This window comes from Gastrolobium bilobum, unplaced genomic scaffold, assembly GCF_033153095.1.
Source record: "Gastrolobium bilobum isolate Gb01-03AN ecotype WA unplaced genomic scaffold, APGP_CSIRO_Gbil_v1 utg2108, whole genome shotgun sequence".
Classification (NCBI taxonomy): domain Eukaryota; kingdom Viridiplantae; phylum Streptophyta; class Magnoliopsida; order Fabales; family Fabaceae; genus Gastrolobium; species Gastrolobium bilobum.
The window spans coordinates 31,416-58,535 of NW_026896030.1; the positions used below are offsets into that span (position 1 = coordinate 31,416).

The following is a 27,120-nucleotide window of genomic DNA, read 5'->3' on the forward strand; positions in this document are numbered from 1 at the left end:
TATCAATTTAATGTAAGAAAAAGTTGAATCCAAATAATGCGCGTTCAAATTATAAATAATGTCATCCTATACACAATTTGCGCAAAATCTAATATACAATTATTATGTGCCGCATCTCTTATGGTGGTGTGCACAGCTTTTGAACGCATATTACATATTTACATGATATGCGTCTTTCGAATTAGATAGATAAATCGTTTGTAAAATAATTTAACGACTTTATTAATCTCATGTAATAGGAGATAAGCTTTCTCATGCTATAGAGACAATCATGTGTGGGACCTATCTACTTATAAAAAAAGAAAAGATAAAGATAAAAAAGTAATACGAAAATCGATGTATGTGTAGGAGAGAAAAACACTCTCCTACAACATAAGAATATATTTTCCTATAATTTAATTGGGTGAAATATTTTTAGTTTTCTTTTACATGTGTCATAAAGGCTTTTAACTTTGGTTTGGGTTTATTTTGAATGACATAATTTTATGTTATTTTGATATTTTTTCTTTTTTATAAAATTAGGAGAAAAAATGGAGGAAAGAGAATACAAAAGAACACCAAAACGACGAAAGTTTCATTAATATTTTTATCAATATAATAGATTAATTTATCTCCTATAACATAAAGAAATATACTGATGCACTTGAGTCACAATAAGTTATTATAATTGGAGACGTTTTAGTTTTAAGGCCTTTTATAATTTTAATAATTGCAGACGTTTCAGTTTGCATGACTTTATGTTTGGTTTATGGTTATTTTTCGTTTTGTATATGTTTTAAGACCATTGATGGTCCTTTATTGTCAGTACTTTTGTATTGCCTGATTAAAAAGCTTGTTAGAAGGATGTGAAAGGGGAACTTTTGATTGTTAAAGAATAATAGTATAGCAGAAAACTTCTACATTTTCCTGAAAGCCTATTTTCCCTATACTTTTGCATTATTTGGTATCAAAGCTCAGGTTGCCTTAAAGATGGCTGAGTGGAAAAATCGCGGAGGTCGTGGTTGTGGACGAAGAGGTCGTGGCGGCAGAGGATGCGGTCAACCTACCAATGACGATTATTATATTGATGCGAGAGATGCTGAGATTGAGGAAAAGGACAGACGGATCCAAGAACTCGAACAACTGCTTGCAGAGGCACAGTTGCACGGGCACGGGTCAGAAGGGAGACAGGAATTTGAACTCTCATCTCCAGAGGAAGAGGAGGACGAAAATCCATTTTGGAACCGCGAAAAACCAAGGAGAGGTCGAACCGGTGATCAACCCTTCAAATTCAAATTTGGGATGAAGATCGAGATTCCAGAATTTGAGGGATCAACTCACCCTGATGTATTTATCGACTGGTTACACACCGTCGAGAGGGTTTTCGATTTAAAAAAGGGTTTTTGATTTAAAAAACCTCACAGATGAGCAAATGGTGAAATTAGTGGCAATCAAATTGAGAAAGCATGCCTCAATCTGGTGGGAACATGTCAAGAAACAAAGAATCAGAGACGGAAAGTCTAAGATTCAAAGATGGGATAAGATGAAGAAATTGTTGCAACACAAATTTTTGTCTGCTCAATACAGACAAGAGGCATTTATTAAGTATCACAATTTCAAGCAACGTGACCTTACGATGGAACAATACACCATTGAATTTGATCGTCTTCGAATGCGTTGACATGGTCGAAGAAGATGAACAAGTGATTGCTCGATATCTAGGTGGATTGCGGGATGAAATTTCTGATGTTGTGTACCTACAACAGTATTGGTCTTATGAAGATGTGTGCAAATTGTCCTTGAAGGTGGAAGGACAATGTAAAAGAAAGGGTGAGACAGTTCGAAGTTTCAATCAAGATTTCCTAGAAAGGAATTCAGAGCTAAATCAGTAAGTTCATCAGAAACTTCACCTGCTGAAAGGAGTTCTACGCCTAAAAAAAAATTCCCTACAAGGAAGGGTCGAGTAAAGAAAGTAGTGCAAGGAAGAGATGTTTCAAGTGCCAAGGAATTGGACACTTTGCTGCAGATTGTCCAAATAAACAGATTGTGACGTTTGCAGATGCTCCAATTTTTGATGAAGAACCAATCTATGACAATGTAGATGAACAAGAAGAAACAGAATCTGAAAAAGGTAGAAATTGTCTATGCTGATACCGGAGAATCACTAGTCACTCGAAGAGTTTTGAATGAGGATTTGGTGAATGATGAAACGTGGCTTCGGCACACCATTTTCCGCACCAAGTGCACCAGTGAGGGAAAAGCATGCAGTGTGATTATAGACGAAGGGAGTTGTGAAAGCGTGATTTCTACCACTATGATAGAAAAATTGGGGCTAAAAACAGAAGCACACCCACAACCTTATAAGCTATCTTGGCTAAAAAAGGGAATGAGGTGAGGGTAACCAAAAGATGCCACGTGTGTTTTTCAATTGGGACAAAATATTCAGATGAGGCATGGTGCGATGTCGTTCCTATGGATGCTTGTCACATTTTATTAGGTAAGCCATGGCAATTTGATAGGAAGGCAAAACATGATGGTTTCAAAAATACTTACACCTTCAAAAAGGATGGTCACCTTATTACACTAGCACCTTTAGATTGGAGGAAGGAAGCAAAGAATTCTCTGCTTTCCAAGTCAGAAATTTTAGAACTGACAAAATTCGCAGATGTAATGCCAAAAGAATTGCCGCCTGGATTACCACCTGAAGAAGTTGACGTCAATAAAGACGACGTAGATTCGAGGACGAATCTTTTCGTAGCGAGGGAGGATGATGCACTTGAGTTACCATAAGTTATTATAATTGGAGACGTTTTAGTTTTAAGGCCTTTTATAATTTTAATAATTGCAGACATTCCAGTTTGCATGACTTTATGTTTGGTTGATGGTTATTTCCGTTTTGTATTAGTTTTAAGACCGTTGATGATCCTTTATTGTCAGTTACTTTTGTATTACCCGATTAAAAGGCTTGTTAGAAAGATGTAAAAGAAAGACTTTTGATTATTAAAGAATAATAATATACCAGAAAATTTCTTGTAATTTTCTGCCTTATTTTCTCTATAATTTTGCACCATGTGACCTTTAATTTTAAATAAAATTAATACTCAGGTGGTCAAAAGAAGAAGTGCATCACGCTGGCCCACCGTCACTGTGATGACTCAAATTAATAGGAGCAGTTGACATTTTTGCATCCTTTGACTTACCCCTTTACATAGAAATCATGACTGAAGAACAAAATTCTTAAACAGTTACTTCCAAGGGCTAAAATCTAGAAGCGTAGCATATACTCAAAAACCAGCATGCTTCCAGTTCCATCAAGGGCCAAGTAAATGAATCTACCAACTCTTATGCTTCTTTATTGGCTCTTTCATATGATTCTTCATGAATTTTTTGGTTGCTATTATGCTTTCTCCACTTGAGCTTGGATATCCTCTCTCTCCTCCCATCTTATTTTTTTCAACTTAAGAAAAAGGTTTTGCCTTTATGCTCAATTCTGTATTATTGGGGATAGAATCCAACTGGGTAATCTTTAGTTTTCTCAATTAAGCTGCTTTGGGAATCTTTGCACCCCCAGCATCTAGATTTGAGCATAGTATTTGATTTCACTCCTTGGGCAATTGTTTAGTCATGTGTATATATTCCTTGATTAGGACTATACTAAAATAATTTTTTTGACATTTTTTGAATGAGGCCTGTGCTTCTTTGCATATATTCTTTAATAGGTTTGACGCAATATCTGATATATTTGGAAGTTTCTTTTTTCATTTCATAGTGAATGTTAATTTCAAATGATTGTTGCAGATTTGCTTTTCTGTTGATAAATTGCTGCTAACTTTCACTCATATGGCTGGTGGAAATGCTGAGCTTTCTGATAATAAGCATTCAGATAATGTTGTGTTTTTGAATCCAGAATCATCCAGCAATTTTCAGGCTTCAACATCTGTGAATACAATTACTCAATTGTTGTCTACGAGCACCCAAACATGCAGCCACACTCATACATGCAACCCACCTGGCCCTGATGCTGCTCATACACACACATGCTATCACACACACACCCAAGTTTTTACATCTGAAGATGATGAAAGAGAGCATAGCAACTCAAGACCAAAAAGGGGTTCTGGCAATAGAGAAGCGGTTCGAAAGTATAGGGAGAAGAAGAAGGCACACACTGCTTACTTAGAGGAAGAAGTTAAGAAATTGCGTATGGTGAATCAGCAACTAGTTAGGAAACTAAAAGGGCAGGCACTTCTTGAAGCAGAATTGTTAAGGTTGAGGAGCATTTTGGCACACCTTAAGGGGAAAATAGACAATGAACTGGGTGATTTCCCCTTTCAAAAGCAGTGTAACTCTTCTACTATTTTCAAAGTAGGGGATAATGGTCTTCTGTGTCAAAACAATGTTCCATGCTTGCATCCACATGCAGGACCATCATCCAAGGTTAATAATATGTGTGCATATGGAAAATCCATTATTCCATTGGAAGGAAACTATCAACATGAAATTGTAGATTGTCAAGTAGATGCAAATAACATGCCCAGTACTGAAGCACAAACCGTAGACACAATGGATAACTTCATGTCTTCTGCATCTCAAGATGGGTAATTCGCTAGACAAATATCTTATGTGAGTTCCTTTCCATGTTTGTGGTTATCTTCTGTGAGTTCCTTTCCATGTTTGTGGTGGTGAGGTAAGAAGAGGTATATATAGTTAGTGTTGACTATGAAGGGCATGTTAGATAACTCATAAGTTGACCTTTTGAAGTTTGTTTTCTATAATCTATAGGGTACATATAAACAGGCATGTTAGTTTGAAATTTGTACAATATACCAGCATGTAAAAGATGTTCTTTTAAATAAACAAAATTCTCGTTGTGTCACTATTAATGTTCTTCCTAAAAGCATCTCATCCTGCAGCAATATGTAGTGATTTGTTTATCTGTACCAGCCATTTGCGATACTTAAAAGGGAAAACCCTGGTGCACAAGGCCATAGGGTTGGGGTGTGGGTCGTAGCCTTACCCTTGCATTTAGGATACTATATGACATAATTCAAAGCTGATTTTTAATTGAAGTTTACCTCCAATCCTATTTTAGATTATGTAGAATGCTTGATATGAAAGAGATTTATGTTAAATTAGATCTGCATCATGGTACACTGATTGTGTAAGATAAACTGGATATTAGAGGGATCTTTATTAATAGATTTCCACCTTCAGGAGTAGCAATGTCTTAACCTCCTACTCCTTATTGCAAAAATAAGGCTCAGAACACCAGGTTATAAGTTGATTAATTTGAGGTGTAAAATTTTTATATATGTTTCAATTCTAAAATTAAGATGATGCACGGTAACTGTCAATATAATTTTTCATTTTTGTGAAAAGCAGAGTAAGTTTCTGCATATGCCTAGATATGATTATGTTGTTGCATAGCCACATAATTGCAACCAACATTAACCTGTGATTAAGTTCATTTTGATTTTTGAGATACGTACTTCCTTAAGAAGAAATGATAATAAGAGTAGAGTACTTTTTGGGTCCTCAACAAAAGTCACGGAGCCCAATTTAATCCCTTAAAAAAAAATGGATTCGTGGTCCCTTCGAATTCCAAAATAGACCCATGTTAGTTTTTTTGAGAGACTATCGTGAGTCTTCTTTGAATTTCAAAGAGACCACGATTTCAACTAACGGGGTCTATTTTGAATTTCAGAGGGACTACAAGTCAACTTTTTTTTCCCTAAGGGATTAAATTGGGGCCTGTGATTTTTGTTGAGGACTCAAAAGTACTTTATTCTAATAATAATACACGTATTTGTCGATTTCTGGCTGTATTAGGAGTTATTTGTTACCCCTTATACTTATAGTGTGTCTTAACTATATTTAAAAAATGTTTCTTTAGTTAGATCCAGTCATAAATGATGAATGAAAAACAAATACAGGCAAATGCTTTAGCCTATAAGTGGTATAAAGACTAGTCATGAGTTGGATTCCAAAAAGGCACAGAACTAAAGGATGATAATAATAAGTGGATTGTTGCATTTCAGTAAAAAAAGTTGTGCCTACGAGCTCTAATTTTAGCTTAGTAGAAATTGATTGACCCTACATAAGAGAACTGGCTTTGCTCCACCATTGCCACTATCATTATTGCTTTTGCCGTGCCCCATTTGGGTAAAACTTTTTGCTTATTAAAATGTCAGGAGAAAAGAGAAATAGAAAGTTTAGTTTGGAGAAAAACTCTTTCTCCTTATTTAGTTTTACCTTTGCCTCTGTCCAAGCACAAAATAAGAAGTAACTTTGTTATTTTTCCTTTGTTGTCTTCGTTCTCTATCAATATTTCTCTTGTATTGGCTAGTTAAATTCAGCTGTTGTCCAGAAGAGATTTATTGGAGCTGTTAAACTAGACACCAGCTCCTAAGCGTTGAAGATTCTAATGGGATCATTCTCATTTCTCATGTCACAAGCAAGGAGAAGACTATATAGTTCATAAGAACTAAGTCATAGATGAAGTACTACTTTAGTGATGTGAATTTGGCCTATGAACTACAAGGTGTCACCCATTATAGAGACAGTACTAACTTGTTTGACTAATATCTTTGTTCTATAGATTCTAATATGGACATGGCAAGCAGCAGTAGACGTATCATTTTGAAGTTTTAGTACATACTACATACTTTATTTTTTTGGTTCCATTGAAGGTGCCTCTGACATCAACATACACTCGAGTCTTAAAAGACTTTGAGTGGTGTCAATTGAGTTGAAGCTAAACACTAAAATGAATATCTTTCTGGCAAGCGGAAACCATGGTGTTACCAAATGACTTATAGGTGATTGCAAATGATCAATATTTTGTTAATAGATATAGTTTTTAAGCACTGATACAGTTTTGGTGTTGGTATATTGATAATTTCTTTGCAATTGTTAAATTAATGACGCATCCAGTGGTGGAGCCAAGGACAAGACCCAGCTAGTGCCAAAAGGTCCAACTAGTAAAATCCAGCTAATATCAATGTTGTATAAATTTTAAAAATCTAATCAACACCAAAGCTATACCATAACCCACACTTAGTGATCATACATGCAATAATCATAATAAGTACCTAAAACAACTATAAAGCATATCTTATAACATAACTTTCATAAGATTCCCTTTGAAACTATTCTAATACCATAATATGTAACACCCTGTTCATAACTAGTTTGTTATCATTTCATACGACATTAAGCGCAGTTATAATCACAGCAGTTAAATTAAAATACGACTAAACTTTATGCTTTTCTGTTGGCTTTTTCTTTTTCTGATAAAACTCTTTTCGTATTTAAAATAATTCAAAACTGTAATTATAACTTATACATTGTGCAAAATCCTTATTTTATACTTAAATACATTAAACATTAATCATACATCATTGCTATAAAGTTCTCGTACACGTACATAGCATTAAACTTCTTTATCATGTTCTGTCACTACTCGCTAAGACCCTTGCTTAAGCGAGTTGAAGTCCGCGAGCAACCTAACAACAAGGGTTGGTCTATGTCTCCTCGCTTCAGCGAGCTAGCTAGCGAGCAGATCGTATTTCCTCACCGTCGTACTCACTGAAGCGAGCACGTTAGCGAGCAAATTCAAAATATAGCTAGTAGCTACTGCCATCCCCTAACTCTCCTCGCTAGGCTGCTCGCTTCAGCGATCAACTCCTTAATTTTGACAGTGGCTAACAGGGTTTCCTTGTAACGCAAGCAATTTATCGCTTCAGCGAGCATGTCCACGAGCAAAGCCCTGTCCAGATAGTGGCTACTGTCTTCAATTTATATTTGCTCGTTGGACTGCTCCCTTGAGCAAACAAGTCAACGAGCAACTATGTACCTAACTGGTTCCCATGGTTTGTTGGACTAATTCTTAGGAAAACCTGCATTGTTTTGGTACCTAATCAAACTGGAATTGAAACCATATGCCCAACAAACATATTACATCCTCATATATATACATTTCTTCCATTGCTCAATTTCTTTCTTGTACTTCAATTTATCTTTCTAGCTCTTTCTCATACATATTAACACTTATCTTTCTTCTTATTTCTTGCCTTTAGTCTCTCATACATGCATCAACATTATAGGTCATTTCTGCATCTATCTTTTCTCAAAATATCTCAACATACATATTCTTATCTCATGAAAACATACCAATGAATAATATATAAAGGTATATTGTCATTGTCTCTTCATATTACATAACTTGGAACTTAGAATATTACAAAACATATGATCAAAATTCTCTACACAAATATACATCAAAAGTGATACAAGGCAATCATGATTATATTCTAAATTCCTCTCATACATCTTCTCTTATAACATGTTCTTCTCAAAATAGGATTACAATTACATTTACAACAAAAATAATCCATAGCAGCAGCATGCAATATAAAACAGTCTATTTGACCTTTTGCCATGAGATGCTCCCTCTCCATCAGTGGAGGTACTTGAAATGATATCCCCCAACATGGGGTGAGATAAAAATCTCAGTAAACTAAGGGTCTTTGAAGGATCACTTCACCCTATAGTTCACTTTCAGTGCATAAATAATATTAAAACAAAGCATGCATATATAATATATTCTGGGATGGAACTTTCAAGAGAGTTCCACTCTACTTGTGGCTCTTAGGTGACTATACCCTAAAGATGTCCCGAAGGCTTACCAAGGAAAGTTTCTTCTATTCTATTCTTTTATGTCTATTCTTTACATTTTTTCTTTGGTATGGCCAACCATTGCATTTCCAAAGGAAGATGCATAAATACCTTACCAAGGGTTATCCCAAAGGATGAAATCTCCAACGATGGTATACGTCTAAAGGTTGTTCCAAGGGATACAATCCACAAAGAAGTGTTGTCTACTATCTTTTCTTTCTAATCTATATATTCTTTTTGTATATTATTTCTTATCATGCGTCATACAAGGTTTAAAACAAAATGCACAACATAAATCGTTACTCCTCAAAGGAGCATGGTGGAACACACGAGGGACTTATACCCAAGGTCCAGAAGTTTATCTTACTGTAGACTTTTGTTTTCTACTTTCTTTTTCTCTTCAATGCAACAACCACCACTTCAACACAATAACAACTTAGTTGTAAAGGTGATCATTAACACAAATACCACACAAAATACTAAGTCCATAGCTAGGAAATCTATTTACTCATCTAACATCAACTCACCTCTTATGATAGTATTTCAAGTATTAGGTTTTTCAACCCAATGGATCCTCTAATGGATCTTCTACTACCAAAGCATCTTTTGGCTCATCTCTATATCAACAAAACAAGAAAGCAACCATCAAAATCATCTCTAATTATCTAATTTTCGTTGTCACTGTTCATGCAAAGATCAACATCCATGAAACTTCATAATAGCATGAAAGAAAGTGAGTTTACTTACCATAGATCATCCTAGAATGATGTGGTGATGATTTTCCAAGCTCAAGGGAGACAAATGTAACGCCCCGTCTGTAGCCGGTTTGTCAATATGGTACTTAAAACGCGGCATACTTAAATACTTAAGCGAAGGACTTCAATGAAAGTATCACTATTATCCTAGGTAATTATATGACTTTCTTTTTCTTTTTGTTTTCTTGATGTATTGCCATGCATATTGTATTTTTCATTTTATCATAAATTGTACAATCTCATACATGCAGAACACTCGTACTTAAGTCTTGTAACTGTAACTAACGGTTAATGACTATCCGAGTATAATCACTTGTACAATCCCAGATAGAATCTCTGGGACAATATTTCAGCTGTAAACTGGACAATCCAGTGATGATATCCCATTGTTATTCATGGTACTTGAAAACCAGACAAATCAGTCCAAACATATAACAAACTGTCCAACACAATAGACCTAGAATCCATCGATGGGTTCATATCAAAAATGGCTCCATGCCAATATTTACATCCAATAAATGTATACCTTTATATACATACCAATTCATGTTCGTAAACTTATGGATGATTGTGAACTGAGGATGTCATCTCTTGTGGAATTTGATTATCACCCAAACCCTGATCTTCATCACTATTTGAAGCACTAGCATCTTAAGCCATAAGGGAATTTTTGATTCCTTGATTTTCATCGTCATCATCTTCGTCCATCATTTAGGGAGGGATATTTTAATCTTCGTCAGTCGTGGTATTTGTGTCAATTGCTGGAGGTCCACACATTAATGCAATATACAGATCACTATTGAGAGCCAGTGATGAATGGGTAATAACAAATCCTCAACTTCGACAATGTAAATGTAAAAATCAACAAAATTTCTCTTAGACTGATCGATAAATGCATTAATCACTGTATTAAGATCCTCATCATCACAAACTCATAGGCTAAAGTATTGAATAGTTTGAGAGGAAGCTCTTGCCGTCACCGGAGAGACATGTTGGTTATCTCTTAGAACTAATTTCTTGTGAATTTTCTCATGCAGTTCATCTATCGTTTTGTCACGTTTAAAACAAATTTGTCTTTTTTTCCTTCAAACATCTTCTCGACGTGACCTTCAAATTTTCTACCATTCTAGTAGAGAATTGGACAAACTGATTGCAAATTCGAACTCATTTTGATAAGAACACCAAAAAGAATTATGACCTTACAGAGACTTGAAAAATGAGAAGTGAGAGAGGGAGAAGTTGATTTGTTTATTCAAAGAATGGGGGGTGAGGGGATTTATATAGGGATAAGGGGAAGGAAGTAGTTAGGATGAACAGTCAAGATTGTGCAACGTGGCAACATCCGGTAAGTTGAGCACATACCTAGTGTATAACTACTTGGTAAGTGCAATTGATGGCCATGAGTGCATGTGGCAAAATCAAGTCTGTTGTGCATGCACTACATGTGCAACTCACTGGAGCTGGCCACGTGGCAGTTACACATGGATTATGTGCTCAACTATGGATTATGCGCAACTAACTGCATTAATTGAGTGATACACTTGGATTCTGCATTAATCCAATAGTATTTTTAAAATACAATAATAAGTTTTTTTTGCCTAAGGAACAATGTTATTAAACTTTGACAGGTCATCAACTTGGTCTGAGTATAGGATTAATGGGTCACTGATTCAACAAATTTGATTTGTATGAAAATATGTAATAATAATAGCAAAATCATACACATTCACAAGTAGCTTAGTTGTTGTCATCTACACTCACCATCAAATTGTGGGTTTAAGTCTTGCTAATACTTAGACCGGACCAGTTGGTAATTTGGTTTCCGATTGAATTGGAAAGTCCAAGCCAATTTTCATAACATTGGCTAGGAGTATGTCATAAGAAACCATGGAAAAAAATTGTTCCAAAATGATAAAAGGTTCAGGAGGTTTGTAGTTCAAATTAATTAATAAATATACCCTACAATTTTGTTAAACTCATTGTATATAAGTTAATAATATTAAACTGGGACGGGTGATCATTCATTCGTGATATTAGGTTAATGGATTATTAATTCTCCCAATGAATTACTATTTGACTTTGACTTAATAAAACTGAATTTATATAAAAGAATTATTGGCTTAGTGGTAAGGGCATGTTTGGTGTGCAGAATAGGATAAGGCTTGATAGTATAAGATCTGATGGTATAAGGCCTGATTGTATTAAGCTTGATTAAATTTTAATACTATCCAGCGTTTGACATGGTATTGTATAAGATAATGTATTGTATAAGATAATAATATCTAGTGTTTGGTAATGCACTGTATAATACTAGATAGGATAAAAGTAAATATTTTTGACAAAAATATCTTTTAATAAAAAATTTATATAATTCTCCCAAATATCAGTGCGTACAAAAAATAGATTAATAATTTGTTATATAAGGTATAAAATTTTAGAAATAAAATAATTGAATGTTATCTTATCATAAATAATTTTATCTCCTCTGAACACATTTATTTCCCTCTCTCTCTCTCTCTCTCACATAACATAATTTATACAAATATTATCACGTTATATAAATATTAATTTAAATTAAAAAACTTATAATAATAAAAAACTATTAATGTATACTATTTTTTTAAGAAATAAAATGTGCCTCAGATCCTCTAATAGACACAGAGACTCAGATTTAAAATCGAAAAAATCATTCTCATTTTCGCATCCTATTCACGTTCATAATCACACGAGAGAATAAGGAAAACTGTTGAAATGTCTGACAATGACAAGGTCGAGCTCCTCGAGATGACTTAAGCTCAGCAAGATCTCAACTATGGCAAATCCTCCTCCAATTCCTGCAAGCCCGTAGCCAACTACGTCCAGCCACCGTCTTCTCAGCCCAAGAAACTCGCGCCTCTGGTGAAGCAATTGCAAGAACAAAGGGAAGGCGGTGGGGAAGAAAGAGAGAAAATAAGGAAAAGGGGCAGAAGGGTTGGGAAGATGGGATTAATCTAATACATCATCAATCTCACCCTTGTAGGCCTGATAAGCTTATACATCAATTTAACGTATTAAGGAGTCCTGACGTATAAGCTTATATTCTATGATGGTCACACCAAACAACTAAAAATGTCATAACGTATAGTTATAAGTTTATACTACCAGATCTTATACATCACATCAAACAGGCCCTAAATGTATTATGTTTCCATCATTCGGTTGCAATTTTGATCCTTATATAGGGAGTAATTCTTTAATTATTTTACAATTTACATGAAATTCCAAAACTGATTTAATTAATAAATCCATTTACGATGACTATTTATTATGTACTCATGTGAAGAATTAATAGGAATAAGAGAATCATATCATGGGATTACTTATTAGTGATTGGTACCCTAACATTCACCCAGTGTTGAAAAAATGGATCGGCTCATAAACTGCTAAACCGGTTATATGATCGGTTCGACTTTCATGTTGGATCAGCTAAGTAATAGAACTGGTATCACCCAGTGTGATCCGGTCAATTTTTGAGAAAATCGAGGACTCGGTTGGTTCAACCAGTGACCCAACTCGGTTCATAAAAAAATATCCAAAAAAAATAAAATCATAAAGGATATCATTTTTTTAATTCACAAATGATTTGTTTTCTTTTGAAATATTTGAGTGATTTATTCCTTATTGACTTCATAGGTTATATACCTATAACACTAATATTATCATGGTCATGCACTATGCAAAAAAAATTGATTTAATTTATATCTAGAGGTCTTGTCCGCTAAATATGAAGCATAAATATCACAAGCATTATATATTTATTTGATCCTTTGTTGGATAATAATGTGTGACTTATTATTTTTCATATTAAAATATTATTATTTTACAGGTATTTGAGTATATTTATATTTTCTTAATATAAATTATATATTTGTATATACTTACCTGATCATGCAGTTAAACCAGTGATTCAATAACTCAATCAGATCAATGATGAGGCCGGAATTAATAACATTGCCAAAAATAGCACAGTTTGGCATTTTTTAGTTAGGATTTTCCTGTTCAAACCTGATTGAAAATTCATAGAATTATAGAAAGGAAACTACGACCGTTATTTAGCTTAAATTTCAATAGAAAGAAAGCTATACTTCAAATTATCCAATACACAAATAAAAGCATTATATCTACTTAGGAAAAAAAAAAGTTGTTTATTTTCCTTTCTTATATAACTTTTAGAGAACAGTGACCATTTTGTCACGCCTGGGCAAAATATTTCCCAGAATGCCACGCAGACAGTAAATTTTCCCAGAATACCACGTGGCATAATTCGCTACACTGTGTAGCGAATTATGCTTACTGATGTGGCAAGAATTAATTGGGTGGAATAATTTGCTACACAGGGTAGCAAATTATACCACGTGGATGTCAGGCTGCACAGTTAGCAAGAATGACATGTGTCAAGCAGACAGTAATTCGTTACACTGTGTAGCGAATTATGTGTCAGATGGTTAGTCCTTGTCCAGTCCATGTCAGGACACGTGTCAAAACCCCACATAATTCGCTGTGCTAGGTAGCGAATTATGTCTGAAATTTGCTATGACACATAGCGAATTAGGGGCACATCTGATACAACAGAGACAAATGTCATCTCCCCAATAATTTGCTAGGGGGTCTAGCGAACTATGTGCAATAATTTGCTATTTGGGAGGAATAATTTATCGCCACTGTTTATTATAATGGGAGAAAATATTTCGGACCGAACGGGCAAGTTTTTGAAGGTGATGCTAAAATGTTTCGCATGAGCCCAACCTGCAATCTTCATACGCTGAAGAAGATAATATACAAGAAGTTGAGATTACAACGTGGTCAAACTTTAGCTCGATTGACTGCTAGATGTGCCTCGGGTAACCCCGTGCAGTGGGTTGGTGTGGAAATTATTGAAGATGAAAATGTAGTGTTAGTAATAGATGCAAGCACTTTCGAACTCGGAGGGTCAAGATTTATTGAACTGTATGCAGAAGTCAACTACGGTGGACAATCAAGCAGTCAACTCGCTGCACCATCCACTGATGGCATCGACATAAACATGGAGCCAGTGGTCAATCCAGAAGATGAGGACGCGTCACCTGCGCTTGCACCACCAACTCAGCAAATTTGTGATGAATTCTTGTCGGCCCACGACATGTACGATCCATCTTGGCGTACAAATAGTTCCGAGGAAGAGGTTGACGAAGGTCTTGTTCCAGACAGCGAATCATCGGATACGGATGTTGATGGTGATTTTGATTGTTGTCCGTCTACTGCAGTTGGTCAACCAATTCCATCTCCGGGCATTGTCGGAATGCAGGACCCGCCAATTGCTGGTACGTAACCATTAATGCTATATTAGTGCTTATCTAATATTATATTAAACTACACAATGCGGGTGTTCGATATGTTATTGTGCTGGAAATGATAATATACCATTTTGGTCTGGAATAAGCCATTTCACGAATGTTAATTGGGAATACCCAGATCAAGAGTTGGATGACATGCATGGAGCACAAATACCTAACTGGCATATGGGCCACGAGCTATATAAGGATCAAGTGACACCAAGCAAGATGTACAGATGGCAATCAAACAATATTGTATGGCAAATCATCGCACAACAGTCGTAGACAAAAGTGATACGAAAAGGTTGATAATGGTTTGTCAAAATCATAACGCCGGTTGTCCATGGAGAATGAGGCCATACCAAAAAAAGGGTTGCATTGAATGGGTTATAGGCATATGGAACAACGAACACACTTGTGTTAGTCAGAGTCTTACCCAAGATCACAAACAGTTGGACTCAAATCTCATATGTTCATTGATCTTAGGTGCGTATAATTGTATTATTTGTCACTTTTAATCTTTTTTCCTCGATTTACTAATGCATTATTTGTTGACAACATACATAAATGATAAGAGAGGAGCCCAGTGTCAAAATTGGGCTAATCCAAGAAAGGATAGCAACCAGCCTTGGATTCCATATATCTTATAGGAAGGCATGGAAGGCAAAGCAAAAGGCTATTGTAAAAGTCTTTGGTGACTGGGATGAGTCCTATGCGTTCCTATTTAGATGGTTGGATTACATGTTGCATTTTTCTCCAGGATCAGCCTATAAGTTGGATTTGCGTGACCATTTCATTGATGGATGCTTAGACCAAGCTCACAAGGTGCTCAAAAGGGTGTTCTGGACATTTAAACAGTGTTGTGAAGCTTTCAATTATTGCAAGCCAATCATCCTTATCGATGGTACCCACCTATATGACAAATATCGGGCTACCCTCATGATTGCTACAACAGTTGATGGAAACAATTACATTCTTCCAATTGCATTCGCTATCTGTTCTGGGGAGAATACTGACAACTGGTCGTGGTTCTTATCACTTATTCGAATACATGTCACGCAGAAACACGAAATCTGTCTAATTTCTTATCGTCATCCGGGCATCTTGTCTGCAGTGAGCAATGTTGATGTAGGATGGGCTCCACCACAAGCATACCATGTGTATTGCCTTCGCCACGTGGGTAGTAATTTCAATCACAAGTTCCAGAATGTTAAGTTGAAGAAGTTAGGTTTGTATTTTAACTTATGCGTATAACTATAACATACAGTGTATAATTACTATGTGTGCTATGTGTAGGATATACAACATCACGCTAATAACCAGAAATACTAACAGTCAACAACTCAAGACAACTAATTGGAGCCTGAGGGATAGGCTGCTGATAACCAAATTGCCGAAGAACTATATCTAGCTGCTGGTAAACAACTATCTGATAACAAATCAATGGACAGACATAAATCCATCTGCAGGCGGTCTCAACAGTAGGTGCATTAAACTCGAAGCCAAGGTACGGTCTCTAACGAAACTGTTGTCTACGCATAAGATCCATATGATGGCGGTACTTGCGAATATGTGTGAACACAATCTGGCGCACATCATAAATGTTAAACCTGTATTTCATGGAAACACTACAGAATGAGTTAACTACGGCAAAAGGTTTCAAAGACAAAAAGAGCAATAAGTAACATATATAATGTATGTGTACCTGGCTGCATAAATGGCATGATCATCGGATACGTCAAGGAGTGGAGGAGAGATAGATGGGAATCTGGTCCACACCCATAATTGCAATAACAATGCACAACCACCCATCTCTGAACGTTGCTTGTCAGCCACCTTGCATAACCCCTTATACAAGAAAGCAAGAACTGCAGAGCCCCAACTAAAGGTTACTGTGTGCTGGAAATCGTCAAGATATAATAAATATCTTGCAGGGACAAAGCTGGATGCTGTGTCCACAAACAGGGTCCCGCCTAGTATGCGCAATATTAATGCGCGAGTATATCTCATACGATCAACCTCACTTAGAGGGAGAGTGAGGTAGAGAGTAGGAGGAGATGGTGGGGAGGGCTGGGGGGAAGGAGGGGTATAAATAGGGGGAATGCACCAAGTTCGCTACCCTGTGTAGCGAACTTGTGCATGTCTGACACGTGTCCACCATGCTCAGTGCAGCAGGTTACCGTTAGGCATAATTTGCTACACAGTGTAGCGAATTACTGCCTGCTTAACATGTGTCATTTCACCCAATTGAGTCTTGCCACATAAGCAAGCATAATTCGCTACACTGTGTAGGAAATTATGTTACGTGGCATTCTGAGAAAATTTACTATTGACGTGGCAGTGTGATAAATATTTTGCCTAGACGTGACAAAATGGTCACTATTCCTAACTTTTAGTGTACAAATAATAAATATATTTCAATAATGTGAGTCTTAGATTTTTGTAGTGAAAACTTGTAGGTAGTTTCCTGTCTCATGATTTCTGCTAGTCATGTCAATTTGCATCCACGTAATCCTCTTATGTTATATTGTCTTTATTTGCATCTATATATTAAATTGATTATACCGATAAGGAGATGGTGATTTCCAAGGGAAATATTAAGTTGTTACATATTGATTATTATTTATTAAATGTAAAAAAAGTAACTAATCACATTATATGTTATAAATATTAATTATCTAATAAAAATTAATTAAATTATAAAATAATAAATTGAAAAAAGATTTAAATTTTTATAATTTTTTATTAAAAAATTATGAAAGTATTTCGTGCAATAAAAAAATAAATTAGTATGACTAAATAAATCAATTTTTTCTCTATTTAAACAACTTATGCGTAAGTATTAAATTATGCATATAACTAGGGTTAGGGCATTCCGATGTCTTCTTCTACCGCCGGCCACATTTGTTCATCTGTGGAAGAGGATAACCTCCAAAGGAGTGTTAAAAAAAGCAAGGGAGGTGATAGCAAATTCAGTAGTGATCAAACCATGACCCCACGGGAAGAAGAATGGATGAGAGAGAACATGTCTTTCAAGGAGATGGTGATGCGACACAATGGAGAATGGGAAAACGAAATTGAAGCGATTAATGAAATAGAAGAAGAAAATCATCAAGAAGTTCCAGCTTCAGAGAACCTGTCGGATTTGACGGAAGTGGTAAAAGAAGAATATGCTAAAGGCAAAACAAATTTCAAGTTGTCCGCTGCCTTTAAGAAGAAAGCGTGGAGCCCTGGCACAAATTCTTCTTTGTGAAGCTGATGGGGAAAAAAGTTTCCTTACAATTTATGAGAAAGAAGTTGGAGAATCTGTGGACAAAGCAAGGTAAGGTTGTGAACACCCAATTTTGTCCCAAACATTTAAAAATAACACAAAAAAAGAAGAAGAAAAGTAAAAAGGAAAAAAGGAAAAAAAAAGAAAAAAAATTTGTCCTTCAATAAGGAAAAAAGGAAGAGAGCATGAAAACAATGGAAAAGGGAAGGAGGATCATTTCAGAAAAAAATAACAGCTTTGAGTAGGAGCTATTCCAGCCACGATATATCCTTCATCCACCATCTGATCGAGCTGAAATTTTTTTAGCAAGATCTTGACTCATTGCACATCATATTCAACGGTGGATTTGTTGATTGGAGGTCTGTACCATTCCCTAAAAATTAAAATCCGAAACTGGTTTCACGGGCGATTTCTACTGCAAGCAGCGTTTTTGGGAGGACCATTTCTCTCAAACGAACCGTCCGATCATTCTCAAATTTGGTCTGCGTGTTCCTCTTATATGATACTTCAATCTGACCGGACCGATATTTGAACTGAGCTTTCTAGAATCAGATATAAATTTCGAAAATTGGGCTGTTGGTTTTGTTGAAAATGATGCAATTTCGGGCAGCCATATTACAGGGATCGTTTCTCTCAAATGAACCGTCCGATCTTATCTTCAAATTTGATCGGCATGTTCCTCGCATATAATACTTCAATATGGCCGAAGCGATTTTCGAGCTAAGCCGTTTAGTGTGAGATATGGTGGTCACAAAGTGGCTGTCCACATTGAGAAAAATCACTATTCCTAATAAGTCCCACATTGCCTATCTCTCATCCCTTCTTCCTCCCTTCCCCCTATATAAGGAGCTTCTCCCCCTTCCTCACTTGGGCTTGGTTTAAAACTAAGCTAGTGTCGTAGTAAAAAAAAATTAGTTACTAATTTTCCTTTTAGGAAAATTAGGGTGGTTCTCTACACTTGGCTCCATACACCAAGTTTTGGTCATCTTTGAGGTAAGTTCACTTACTTTCTCCTTTAGTTAATAATTTTCTTTGCATGCTTTTATATTCTTTATTTGTTAGGAATTTTCTTATAATTGTTTATTATTTTATATTTTTCGTGTTTTATTAGAAGTTTTCTTATATAGCTTAGAATTTATATTAGGGATTGATTTGGGCGTGACGCCTTGTTAATCTCATAGTTTTTTGGGTCAATTTGGTTGAGACAACTTGATGACCCAAATCTATTTCAAATTTATTATTTTGTATTATTTTATTTTATTTTTTAGGGATTGATTTGGGCGTGACGCCTTGTTAATCTCCTAGCTTTTTGGGTCATTTTGGTTGAGACAGCTTGATGACCTAAATCTATTTCAAATTTATTATTTTGTATTATTGTTTTTTCTTATAATTAGAGATTAATTTTGGTGTGACGCCTTGTTAATCTCGTAGTATTTTTTGGGTTATTTTAGTTGTGACAACTTGGTAATCCGAAGTCTTTAAAATAATTTCTTTAAAAGTTATTTTCAAAAATTAAAACCAACCAGTACACAAATAATTTTTAAAGAACGACGTAGCTTTGAATTCTTCACTGCACCGGAGGATACGTCGGAGCGGAACTCTTTTCGTAAGCTAAAATAAAATTTTAATATTTTAGTCTTTATTATTCCTAAATAATTATATATATATATTTTAAAGGGATCAAGCAAATATTTTTAAAAGCTATCAATAATTCGCACAATTAATTTAAGGTAACCGTTTTTAAACGGATGTGTCAAGGGTGCAGTGGGATTAAGTTTCCACCCTTCCTTGTGCATAATTAGACTTCTGAACCTTTGATCTATAATTTTAAAAATCAGTTTGCAAATAAAGGCTTTCCAATTTTTCCAAAGTAAATAAAATTGGTGGCGACTCCATTGTTTAATTTTTTTCTCGGGTCGTTACAAAGGTTTTTGTCACTGATCTTGAGAATGACTATTTCTTAGTGCGTTTTACGGATAAAAAGGACATGGATTTTGCTCTCACAGCAGGACCATGGATCTTTTTTTACCATTACCTAGCAATTAGGTCATGGGAACCAGATTTCCAACCTTTTCAGGCTTCTATTAATTGCATTATGGCTTGGGTGCGATTGCCTGAATTTCCTATGGAATATGTTAATACTGCTTTAATTAAGAGTATTGGAAATTGGTTGGGAAAATTCGTGAGAATTGATGCAGCCACTACTTCACTAGCCAGAGGCAGATTTGCTAGGATGTGTGTTGAATTAAATCTTACCAAAGCTCTCCAAGTGGAGTATAAAGTGGAGGGAAGGCTTAAGAGAGTGGAGTATGAAGGTTTACAACTAATTTGTTATGAGTGTGGCAAATATGGGCATAGGATGGAGAATTGTCCTAATAAAAAAATTCTAGTATCTGAAATGGAAAAAAAGGCTGGATCGGAAAAGGACATGAATAATCAAGAAAGTAATATGGAGGATAGAGAAGAGTTAACTGAAGAGAAATCTAAATTCGGCCCTTGGATGCAGGTTCGCGAATTAGAAGGAATAAAGGTAACCAGGAGAATACAATGGAGCTTTCCCAAGGAAGAGGGATACAGGCTTTTGTGAGGCTGAAAAATATTTTTCATAATTTAAAGGAGCAGGTAGTCCAAGGGGGAAATGAAGAAGATGATGGGGATGAGGAGAAGAACCAGGAGCCTGTTCAGAGGTCCCTTCAATCCAAAAATAAAAAGCATATGTCTTCTGCAGTTGAGTTGGTGGAGACTAAAACTCAATTTATTCTGACGGGTAACGAAAATGAACACAACATGCGGAACCAGAGGTTGGAAAAGGGAAGTAATAAAAAGGATACAGTGGTTGTCCAAAGGTTTGAAAGAAAGAAGCAGCCAAATATAGTTCAGAACAATCAGGATGATAGCTATACAGTGAAAAACAAAGCAAATGCAGCTAAGAATCATGGAGAGAATGGTGTGAAGGCTGTCATTCAAAATCATAACTCCAAGGGGCAGGTAAATTCTGTTTTGAGTAGCCATCTTGAGCCAAAACCTCCTGACTTGATGATTGTAGATAATAAACAGATTAATGATAAGAATGGGATGGAGTGTTCTTATGCTACCGGTAGCTGTAGTTTGAGGGATATGGCAAAACAGGGTGTATCCGATCCTGTACATCTATCCCAAAGTTTATGATGAATTTTCTCGTTTGAAATACTAGAGGGGCTGCTAAAAGAGAATTTGGCAATGCCTTTAAGTCTTTAGTTAAGAAGACTAGGGTGGAGGTTGTTGTCCTTCTTGAACCTAGAACTCAAAGTGAGGTCTGTAGGAAACTTTTGAAGAAATTGGGGTTTGATAGTTTGGTTATGGAAGAAGCTCAGGGGTTTGCTGGTAGCATTTGGATATTGTGGCATAGTAATAAGGTTACTATAAAGGCTCTCTCTCTCAATCTCCTCAATTTACTCACTTTGGAGTCAAGCTGCTTAATGGGAAGTCATTTGTTTTCACGGCAGTTTATGCTAATCCATCTCAGAATATCAGAAATACTCGTTGGGATGATCTTCGTTCCCTTAGTAGTTTTATAGCTGGTCCTTGGATCATTGGGGTGATTTTAATGAGATTGCATACACCCATGAGAAAAAAGAGGGTGTTGCAGCTGATCCAGTTAAATGTGCTAAGTTTGTATCTGTTCTTGATGATTGTCAGGTTGCTGATTTGGGTTGCGATGGATCTGTTTTTACTTGGCAAGGACCTAAATGGGCTAATATGAACAAAATTTACAAGCGACTTGATAGAATAGTGGCTAATGTGGATTGGAGAATGTCTTTTGATTAAGCTAGAGTCTCCTCCTTGCCTAGACTTCTGTCGGATCATAAGCCTCTCCTCATTAAGCTGTTTGAAGATTCTATGGATAATAGTAAGAAGCCTTTTCGTTTCTTTGCAGCTTGGCAAGAGCACCAGAATTTTCATGAGTTTCTTAACTCAAAGTGGGACTTGAACTTCGATCTTCCTTACATGCTTCAGAGATTGATTCATGAGATCAATGTTTGGAATAAACATGTGTTTGGTAATATCGACAGAAGGAAAAATAGCCTGAGCAAGAGGATTGCTAAGATCCAATATAATCGTGAAAGAAATGATTCTGCTATTTTACAAAGTGTAGAGAACCATTGTCTAGAGATGCTTGTAAAGGTGCTTCAAGAAGAGGAACTTTTTTGGTACCAAAAATCTAGACAAAAATGGATTACTGATGGTGATAGAAATACTAAATTCTATCATCTCAGCACAGTGGTGAGGAGAAATACAAATAAAAATTTTTGATTGAAGAGTGAGGGAGATGCCTGGATTAAAATTGCTTCTGATCTTAAAGATATGGCTTTTAACTTCTTCAAGGGGCTGTTTACTGAAGATATCCAGGATAGAAGATGGCTTTCATCTGATAATTTGTGGCCAGAGATTTCGGGTGAGGAAAAACATTTTCTTGACAGGCACCCAAATGAGCTTGAAGTTAAGACTGCATTGTTTAACATTGGGGCTTTTAAAGCTCCAGGAACATATGGCTACCCAGCAATGTTCTTTCAGAAAAATTGGAGTTTGATTAAAGATCAAATGTGCTCTATGATATATCAGATTTGGAACTACCCGAGTTTATTGGCTTCAATTAATTCTACACTTCTGGATCTCATTCCCAAAGTCCAGAATCCAGTTCACATTAGCCAATTCAGACCAATCTCACTGTGTCCTGTGGTGTACAAAATTGTCAGTAAGATTATTGTTAGTCGTCTTAAAACAATAATGGAAAAGGTGGTATCTCCTACTTAATCTAGCTTTGTGCCTAATCGGCACATTCAGGATAATATTATTGTGGTCCAAGAGTTGGTGCATTCAATGAGAAAAATGAGAGGTAAAAAATGTTTTATGGCAGTTAAAGTGAATTTGGAGAAGGTGTATGACTGTCTCAACTGGAATTTTCTTCGTAATGTTCTTATGGAGATTCAAATTCCTGGTCACCTATCGGATTTAAGTATGGCTGCTGTAACTTCTCCAAGAACTAGCATTCTATGGAATGGGAGCATGATAGAAGAATTCCAGCCGAGTAGAGGGGTGAGGCAGGAGGATCCATTATCCCCTTACTTGTTTGTTTTAGCAATAGAGAAGCTCTCTCCCATTATTCAAACTGTTGTAGATGGTAAGATGTGGCAGCCAATCAGAGCAGGTAAGAATGGTCCTAAAATTTCTCATTTATTATTTGATGATGACTTGACGCTCTTTTTGGAAGCTAGTGAAGACCAAATGCATGTCCTCTTTCGCTGTTTGAACTTGTTTGGTAAGATTTCTGACCAAAAAGTTAGTGAATCAAAAACTAGTGTTTATTTTTCTAAAAACACTCCTTCTGAGACTGCAGATAGAATTTTAGAGGTCAATGGGTTTAAACGTGTTTCTAACATAGGAAGGTACCTTGGTGCTTTGATTCAGCATAGTAGGGTCACAAAACACTCCTTTGCTGGTGTTGTTGAGAGAGCTAGAGATTGGTTGAGTAGTTGGCAGTCTAAGACCCTGTCTCAGGCAGGCAGAATTTTCCTGCCTCAATCTGTTTTGTCTTCTATACCTTACTACCATATGCAATATTGTATGGTGCCGAGGGTTGTTTGTCATGAGTTAGAAAAACTTCAAAGGGCTTTTATATAGGGGGACTCAGCTTCCAAAAAGCGTATGCACCTTATTGGTTGGGATACTATTTCATTGCCAAAAAATCAAGGAGGTTTGGGTTTAAGGAAGCTCTCGGTGATGAATGAAGCCTTCATTGGGAAGATGGTTTGGAATTTTTTTACGGATCCTGACAAGCTATGGGTAAAGGTCCTGAGAGCTAAACATGGTAGCATTACCAATAACCAAGTTGATTTCTTTTGGAAGATTGGAAACTCCAATCTGTGGAAAGCAATGTGTTAAGTTTGGCATAAGCTGAAACCTAGATTGGTTTGGGAAGTGGGGGGATGGTCTTTCTATCAATTTTTGGGAAGATAAGTGGATGGACCATGATATCAACTTAGCCAGTAAGGCAATTTCTCTGATCCCACAGGCACAAAGTGGTAGAAAGGTAAGGGATTTTGTGACAGATGATGGGGTGTGGAACTGTGAAGCTATGGCCAATTTCCTTCCAGCTAGTACTATTCAATCAATCCGAAGTATATTGCCTCCTCAATAGGAGAATGGGGCTGACTGTCTTAGGTGGCATATAAGGGGGGCAGTAATTTATCTGTTAAGCACTTGTATAGGGCGTTACTCAATCAGGATGGTGCTGATGATAGTGAGAGTGATTTTTGGACTGCTATATGGAAATTAAAGGTTCCTAACAGAATCAGTGTCCTACTGTGGAAAATTGCACATCATAGGCTGCCAACAAGAAGCATGCTAGCCAGATTGGATATGTCTCTGCCCATCTGCCCTCTGTGTCAGTTGGAAGAGGAATCTATAATCCATATGGCTAGAGATTGTATCAAAATCAAGAGGGTTTGGATGGTTTTAATTAACCCCGATTTCTTTAGTGAGTTTTTTAATGCAGATTTAGGTACCTGGATGATGATGAATTTGACGAATGATGCAGTCATACGATTTAATGCTCAATGGTCTGCTGTTTTTGCCATAACCGTATATTGTGCGTGGAGGTGGAGAAATGAAGTGGTGCATGGTCAAGAAGATAATTGGCTGGCCTTTAAAAGCCAATCGATAGAAGAAAAAAAGTTCATGAAATTTCCAATGCTTGGGTGCACTATCTTGATGGTAGGATTAATAGGAGATCGGTTGTCATTCCTGTTATTTGGTATCCTGGAGAGATTGGCTGGGTTAAAATCAATACTGATGAGGCAGTCAAAATTGCTGGTGGTGATGCAGCGTGTGGGGGTCTCATAAGGGATGAAACTGGTTCCTGGATTCAAGGGTTTGCCTATCATATAGGTAAATGTTCTGCTTTTGTAGCTGAGCTGTAGGGAGTTCTTAAAGGCCTTGAATTGGCTTGGAATGGAGGCTGGAGACGATGTGTGTTAGAAAGTGATGCTAACTCAGTGATCACTTTGCTCTCCAAGAGTGGATGAGCAGCTCGAGAATCCCGTTTGGTGACTCACATTCGAGCTTGGTTACATAGAGACTGGGATGTTCAATTGGTGCATGTCTTTAGAGAAGGTAATGGATCTGCGGATTGGCTATCTAAATATCCATTGGAGCATCCAATGGAGGATAATTTTAATGTGTTTCATTCCCCTCCTGCTGGGATTTTGCCGTTGTATTTGGCTGATTTTTCTTTAGTGTGTAATACTCGTAGGATCTTTATGAACTGAGTTTGTGTTTGGGGTTTTTATTCCCCTCTTTATTTACGAAAAAAAAAAAATTATGCATATAACTTATATTTTCATCTAATATTTTTGCAAACGGAAAAATGAAAATTCTATATGCATTTTTATAAATAAAATGCTTTAAATATTATAAATATTGTTAGATTAATTTGTTCTGTACTTAGAATTAATTAGAAAAAATTAAAAATATCTTTAAAATAGTTTAATTTTAAAAATACAAATATTATAATTATTAGCATGATTTTTAATGCAGCATCTACAACCTACGATAAAGATAACTTGTCCTAAAGAAGAGGAACTATCAAATTAATGTCTGTATGTGCTATTGTCTATAGTACACCATGAAGTCTTCAAAAATACAATAAAAAAATATTAGACATGCAAATTGCTAACTGGTGTCTCATTTCTCTGTCAACCTCTGTATCTGAAGATTTGTAAATATTTAAAGTCCTTGTTACTGATTGTCTTGATTGGATATTTTGTGGAGGCGAAAACGACAAAGCAAGTTTTCAGTTGAAAATGAGCAAACCTAATCATATTTACAGGCGCGCCGTGGCATCCAATTCTTATGAATCAAAATATTCATCACATAAATCATAAAATTTAAATGAATATAGATGGTTTATTGCTTCTCTTATTATTGGAGATAAAATTATTTTTTTCTGTCTTAAAATAATCATTTTAAGATTTGAGAAAAAAAAATATAAGGTATTTTTCAAAAAAATTATATTGCAAGAAAGAAGTTAAATACTCAAAACATCCCGGTATTTCTTTCTTCAAACATCAAAACAATATAGTTTAAGATAATACTGTTCATCTATCTTTTCTGCTTTATACATAGGTACAAATTTCTTAGTGATTTAATATCACCCAGTGTCTTCAATAACATTTACAAGTACCAAATTGTATTTACATTTCAACACAAAATCATGCGAGGTTTGTCGTTGAATCCAGATTTGCTGAACTTTGAATCCAGATCTTTAGATTGAGTTGGGTCAAATTTAGCAATCCATTGGATCAGATCAGATTTGGATTGGAGCTCCAGATCCACCATTTATGTTTTGACCGAATAAACCCACATTGTCATTCTTGATATAAGTTTGACGACTTACTCTAGTGAATATTATAAATAATCTATGTCTATGCATCATTTTTTAATTTAATGAAAAGAGTCATGAGTTAAATGGGCACTTCTCATTTAAGTCAAATCACCACAATCTATTTTTTAATAATGTAAGATTTTCTAATTCTTTCTTTTCATAAAATAAAATATTTTTGAATCCTTAGATAAAAAAAAAAATTTATTACAGATTTGCGTAAGACTTTACTCTTACACTTGATAATGATATAAATGGACCCTCTTCCTACACATACAGTAAAACACTATTTTGATAACTCAGATTCATATTTTTTACCTTTATTTTAGTTCGTCTGTCCACTTACATAGTTAGCATAAGTAATTACACTTCAAAATAAGAGATCAAAATAAAAATGAGCAAATATATGAAGACTAAAATGAAAAAAAAAAAAAAAAAAAGAGGAAGAGACGAAAGTAAAATCGAATATAACTACCAGGAACCAAAATAAAAATAAAAATTATGAAAACCAAAGTAAAAGTAAATACATTGTGATGGACCAAAACAATTTTTTACTCGAAAAGTTATAAGGAAATTTTCACAATTTACAGGTATTTTAAATTAAGGTAAAATTTAAAATTTTAAAAATATATTTAAAAGAAAAAATATTTAAAATTATAAGAAATGTAT

At 35.6% G+C, this 27,120-nt stretch overlaps 1 protein-coding gene across 1 annotated transcript; it reads left to right on the top strand.

Annotated features, from left to right (window-relative positions):
* Positions 1-3,186: 3,186 nt before the first annotated feature.
* Positions 3,187-4,882, top strand: LOC133297373 (basic leucine zipper 24-like). Its single transcript, XM_061496497.1, has 2 exons — positions 3,187-3,301; positions 3,778-4,882. The coding sequence occupies exon 2, from the start codon at positions 3,820-3,822 to the stop codon at positions 4,579-4,581; it is 762 nt and encodes a 253-aa protein (XP_061352481.1). The 5' UTR covers positions 3,187-3,301; positions 3,778-3,819; the 3' UTR covers positions 4,582-4,882.
* The last annotated feature ends 22,238 nt before the right edge of the window (positions 4,883-27,120 follow it).